Source organism: Topomyia yanbarensis, chromosome 2, assembly GCF_030247195.1.
Source record: "Topomyia yanbarensis strain Yona2022 chromosome 2, ASM3024719v1, whole genome shotgun sequence".
NCBI lineage: Eukaryota > Metazoa > Arthropoda > Insecta > Diptera > Culicidae > Topomyia > Topomyia yanbarensis.
The window spans coordinates 25,381,054-25,387,669 of NC_080671.1; the positions used below are offsets into that span (position 1 = coordinate 25,381,054).

The 6,616-nt window shown below is 41.5% G+C and overlaps 1 protein-coding gene across 1 annotated transcript in view; it reads right to left on the bottom strand.

The window, feature by feature from the left end:
- LOC131678906 (ATP-binding cassette subfamily G member 4-like) overlaps window positions 1-5,558 on the bottom strand; it is a 70,077-nt gene extending 64,519 nt beyond the window's left edge. The window contains exon 1 of the mRNA XM_058959336.1: window positions 4,343-5,558. Within this exon, the coding sequence (XP_058815319.1) occupies window positions 4,343-4,664 (322 nt within the window). The 5' untranslated portion in view covers window positions 4,665-5,558. The remainder of the gene's footprint in view (window positions 1-4,342) is intronic.
- Between the last annotated feature and the right edge of the window lie 1,058 nt (window positions 5,559-6,616).

The window sequence follows — 6,616 nt, forward strand, 5'->3', positions numbered from 1 at the left end:
CCCCGTACATAGTCGGGGATTTGTGCCTTGCCGTGTGTTTTCATCATTTCCTGAGCGGAAGGAAAGGACAATGAGGTGTGGGGAAGTAGAATTGGAAGGGTGGGAAAAATAACAGCACAAAACAAAAATAAACAACAGATAAGTTAAACTCACAAGTAGTTCAACTTGCCTGCGAATAAGCCTAAAGCTCTTTACCACATTGGATAAGAAACTTTAGTATGTCTCTGAGTTTCAGTCGACCAAACATGGTTTCGTCTATATAAGGACGGCTGAAGACTCGAAATCGCAATTGCGCTACCGCTGGACAGTTGCATATCAGATGATATGAGGTTCCGTAGTCGGATTCACAAAGATCACATGAAAAAGACTCAGCGCGCTGAATAGTTGCCATGTGATAATTGAGTTTGCAGTGGCCGGTTATAGCCCTGGTCAGCATGCCGCAGTGGAGCTTCGAAAAATGTAAGAGATTTTTCGAAACCACTGGGCATGGTTGTTCTAGAAACGCCTTTGTTTGTCGACACGTTTGTAGATTTCTCCAATAATTGCGGTGCTCGGACGAAGCCCAGGACCGTATTTTTTTCCCTTACCCAACTTGTCGAAATTGGCAGCGCGGGCTCAGAACCAACGAAGTCAATCGCTGAACCTGCCCTGGCCAATTCGTCAGCCCATTCATTTCCAGTAATACCGCAATGTCCGGGCACCCAGACAAGGTAGATAGTGTTGACAATGCTTAGTTCTTCGATTTGGGTTCGGCACGCGATCACTAGCTTGGACCGGGATTTGTCTGAGCTAAGGGCCTTGATTGCAGCCTGACTATCGGAGCAGAAGTTTATAACTCTGCCGGACAAACGCAGTTGAAGGGCCGATTGCACCCCGCACATAATCGCAAAGATTTCTGCTTGGAATACAGTACAGTATCTACCTAGTGAGTGAGATTGTTCCAATCTCATTTCACGACAGTAGACACCAGCACCAGCACGTCCCTCCATCAGAGAACCATCAGTGTAACAAACCACTTGCGTTTGTTGTTGTCTTTCCATAAAGCCAGACAACCACTCCTCTCGAGAGGGAATCTTCACATGGAATGTCCTGTAAGGAAAACTACAAGTGAGTGTAATACCGCTGGGAGCAAGAATATCTTCACCCCATCTAACCATTTGTGACCACAATCGTGTATGACTGGAGAGTAACTCATTGCAGATATGACGTTTTGAAAAAACGCTCAAGATATGTCGAGCCACTCTAATGGTCACCCAGCCAATAGTTTGCAGTGAGTGGTTAAGTCCGGCAAAATCAGTTTTGTTGAAGCTGAAGCTGAAATCTTCTAACATTTCATCGAAAAGAATATGCTGTGAGCATGTCAGTCAAACAAGAAGAGGAGGGGGATGTGAGTCATTGCCAAATAGCAGATTATCCGCCAGATGTACGTGACAGTTCATCGATACTTCTTCATTAATTAACACAAGGTCTAAGGTTTCGATTTCGATGGTTTGTTACCATGCACATTTACAGCATATTCAGAAGAAACATTCCGTCTAGTAGAGCAGGACTTAGGCTCTATAAAACTGAGTCAGAGGGGTCGACATAAGCACAACCGGGATGAAATTTTTTTTCATGCAATACCAAGTGGATTAGAATCGCTAAATAGAATATGATAAGCTTGGGGAGTTATTTTGCAATATCAAGTGCAGCATCGATATACTTCTGAATAATGTTTATGTTATCTGAATCAGTTGGAGTCAGGAGGAAGATACACAATACCTACACAGATTATAGTACCATGACTATTGATGTTTACCCGGAGTTGTTCCAGACTGTTGTAATTTTATTTTTGTTTCGATGCCAAACGATTAGAAACTGCTATTAACACTCCACCACCTACTTTTTTCATGAAGTAATCTTTTTGCGTTCGTTGCGATATACCGTATGTGTCCAACCGAACGATTCTTGCGAGTTTATATCGTCGTTCAGTCAGTTTCAGTCAGAACAATAAACTCAGAACAGATGCAGCCACGAACAACTCGTCAATTTTTGTTCGTAGTCCTCTTACATTCTGATAGTACATTCCTAGCTCTGAGGGAAATATCGTGGTGTCATCAGGGTCTGGGTTGCTGATCGCTAGATGTGTGGCGGTAACGAAATTGGAGCTATGCTGTCCGTCGTTTGACCGGAAACGGAAATTTTACGGGGGCGCAGTATCGAGTGTAGCTTCGGGGGAACATATACCCTCCCTGGCATTATCCGGAGAGAAATAGTCGTGGTGTCAACAGCAGCTGGGTTGCTGCACGCTAGACCAGTGATATCACTAATTCAAGGAGCTTCTCGAAATCTCTACGTTCTTGTAGTACTGTCAGTTGATCATTGCAAAACTAGATGTGGATTTATGGTATGAGCCGGTATGTAGTGAAACATGTAAATATTAAAGTACGACGAGGTTCGACATCAGGTAATTTGTTAACTCGTACGTAATACTGTCTGAACAAAAAGAAAAACGCCCTAAATTTTCACCCTAAATTTTCACACCGTGCCAATTTAGGGTGTTATCCGGATTGATTATATGGATTTTTGGGATTATTGAGTGTTAAATGGATATATCAACTGCCCCAAATTATGTGATGTGCATTTACGTCACTTTCGATTAGGAGTAAAAGTCCCTTTCTCCCACTGTTAGATGCTATCCTTTCAAAAACATCAAAAGAGTATGCTTCAACATGCGGTAAAAATGCGTTTTTCATAGTGACTGCGACAGCACAAATTTCGTGAATTGTGAGGTTGTTTTACCCAACCATGCGTCAATTAAATTATTCGCAGGTAAGCATGTACGAGACATAGGGATTAACAATTTTTCATCGACGAAGTTCTTGAACCAAATCTTCGGGAGTTTTTCCTTCCTGCAGATCACGAATTAGACTCATAGTTACTTTAGCTTTATGCTGAAGAATTTGTGCTGCTCTATTAATTGAGGATATCAGTACACGTTTCATCTCACGCAAATAATCTAGAAGGAACCCAACAGATATTTTTATAATCGCTTATAGCGAACTCTGACAGATGTAACAGGCATTACCAGCAAATTGACTTGCCCGGTTTGCGATAAGAAAAATGTACACTATGCGTGAAAGAGAGTGTTCTTTGACACGGGCAAGACTCGTGATACTTGTAGACTCTACAATCATTCAGTCATCGGTACGGAGATACACAATGGCTTTGAAACTTCTGTCACCTCTTGTGGCATACTTAAATCCGCCGAACGCCACACGACCAAAAATGTTTAAATGAGCATCTACTTCAAAACGATCAAACAAATCTAAACCGACCCCCACCAACTCAAACATTTTGCTACGCCACCGGATACTGTTATGATGTAATTTTTCTTTCTTGGCATTAAATAGAAGATAATTACATCCACTAATGTGCATCTCATTAGTAACGGACCAAGTAATTAACGAGATGGCGCTAAATCCTTCTTAAAAAGAATACACGGAAAGCCTTTTGATTCAAAAATGATGAAAAATAATTTGTCAATTGATTGATTTCAATAGGCAAATTTAAAAAAGCGAAGCATTTACTTATTTTTCGACTGTTTTCTGGTGATTGATTCAGAAATTTGATTAGCAAGTCAATCTGGGTGGATCATACTCAAAGACAAGCGACCACCAAGCATTCATCCTTGAAATTAGAACCAAAATTATTGTCTCAAATCAAGAGTACCACGATTAGGTAAAATTCATCCGACTTTAAAGAAAGATTGTACCAAAAACTCAACCCATTTAGCAGCTAGAAGTTCGATGTTACCTCGTAGTAACTGAGTTGAGCAAATTTCGAAACTATTTTCCGGCAGGCAAAAAATTATTTAGAATGCATTACTATCGACAACGAAGTTTATTTCGAAAATGTCAGCTTGATTGAATGACTGATAATCGATCCATCAGCTGTCGGAAGGTTTTACAATATTCAAACAAAATCGATACTTAATACTGCTGCGCTTCGAATGCAGTCGTTTTCAGTAACAGTCAAAAACATAATTCCCACCGCAACTGTCTAGCCATAAATCACGGTTAGACTTCACGCCTACTATACAGTAACTCATATGAATATAATTATGCGCATAGAGAAACACAATTTGCCTATAATAGAGTAATGGCATTTTCTCGAACATACTGAACGTAGTTAGTAATTTGTATTGGACACTATTGGACTGAAAAAGATCTACCTCAATAGTTTGAATTTCTCGGATAAGTGAAGCTTTATACGTTGTGGAGATTGTTAATCCCCTTGAAAGAACCACCCGCTTTAAAACCCGCCCCCACCTACGACGCCACGGCCCGCTACCGATACCTACCTTTCCGGAAGATACCGGTTCGTACCGAATACGATAAATCCTTGAAACTGATGGTAACCGGTTTGAACAGTCTAGCCGCCACCAGGGAGGATGCTGTCGATGAACCACCCAAACCAGGACTACACTGTGACTGTGTGGGAATCTTCAACGGTGTCAGCTGGAGAGTATGTGGACGTTTCTGGACCAACGTTCCCGATTCCATCAGATGAAGTTCCTTATCGCGCGGATGTTCATCCGCCTCTAACGGAGTATCCTTTTGGCTGCTTTGGCTCGGACTGCTGCTACTAACAGTGCCACTGTTCATCTCGTACGCTTCAGCCATGTCGAGGCGTACGCGCGGATGTTGAACTTTCACTCGTTCGTTTTCTCTAATGGCAAAAACATGCGCGACGAAATTTTCTCACCGCATGACACGGCTTCGGATTCTAAAAATAGATCCTCCGGTCTTCACTAAACACTGCTTCCCTCACTCAAACAATCTCGCCCCTTTTTTATTCAGTACAACCCTTCGCTTTACGGTTGAATACGAAATGTAGTAGACTGAAAACAACTCAATATCTTATCGCTTCGTTCTTGGGCGGTTTTTTCCTACGAATACTACTTTCACGTACACAGCGCGAAGTCACTCGATTCACGGATTAGAAACCTGATCCCGCGGTCGCGGTCGGTCGGTAACTCGCTAAACCCACGCTTACGATTGTTGAAAACCGGTACCGTGGGGCTGTACGAAGGCTTCTCTCTTTTTCATCGCCTCCGATCTTCTACACACAGGAAACATCACACTCGAACTAGGTCACAGCTGTAGATGATTGACCTTGCGCGACTGAACGAATTTGATTGCACTCTATTCGATTCAAAGCGAGCGATAAGAAATTGTTTGATTAGAACTACACGCTTGCGATTCAGGACATTACACAAACTCTTAGCACCCTTCGGTGATGACGTTTAGAGACATATGTCAATCAACCAATCACTGCACCGGATAAACAAAAGAAAGTCGCACACATTTATTAATTACTTATTCAATTGCGCACCCATCTGTACGGCCCTGACGGGTGGTCGATGCAACGATGCACATGCAGACAACAGACGACACAAAAAAAAACAAGAAGGGTCTTCCTAGATAGGAGAGGCGACCGTGCTTCTTAAGAGACAAACCACGCGCGCGCAACTTCCGCACGATCCACTCACTGCCGACTCACGATGAATACTGAATGAGCCTGCTGCGGTTGACGGTTGTTGGCTGCTTAGTCTCAACACAAACCCGTACAGATACCGTCCGTCCATCCGTTGCACTGTATTGGTTTGTGCTTGTAATGTTCACGGCAGATGTGCGGTGATCGTAGCAAACTGTTGAACATTTGCTGCCATAGAACAAAGAAGAAACAAAGTGAGTGCGGATTATCAGCTGGTACTCAAAAATGGGTTTGGCCTGAGTGACTGGGGTAGGGTGTCGTTACGTTTCGCTTTCATTGATTAGTACTGCGTTTTTTAATAATAATTATTATTCACAATGGAAAAATTTAGTATCACAACGAGACAGAAAGCTCGTTGGACAAAGACGTAATTTTGTTTTTTGTCGGGATTTCACAAAAGTGTTGCTTTAAAGCGCTTTAGGTTATGCATTTATTAGGTTCCAGAACAATTTTTCTGTTTTGGATTAGAAATATGGATAGGTAATGTCAGAGATAGGGCTCGTCGCGGTTGCGGTAATTACCGCAACCGCGCGATATTTACCGCACCCGCACCGCAAAATCTGCGGTGCGGTAAGAAACTTTTTCCCGCAGATGCGGTGCGGGAAAGAGCTTTTACCGCGCGGTTTTACCGCAACCGCACCGCAAAAAAAAATGATTAAGTGATAATTTTGATTATTCTAAATTTATAAACAGCTATTACGAAAGAAAATCTAGTTGTTTCCGAAATATTTTGACGCTATTTTTTTACGACATATTTTGGACTAGTTATTTTATACTTCTAAGAAAAACTTCACAAACTAACCATTTCAAATACATAAAATGCAAGATTCAAATAGAGACAAAATTATTAGATCATTTGAAAACAATAAATTTTTACTCTTAAATCCAATTTAAAAGTATATCACTTCTCTCGATTTCTGTTGGAAATCGTGGAATTATGAATCGTTTTCGATATCAATTTTTCAACTGTAAATTTTGACTAATTTAAAGGAATTAGAGATGAACTAATTATGCTGGGACTGGGTTGTGTTTACCCAAAGAATATAATTATCTTCATCAAACCAAACGAATTTGGAGT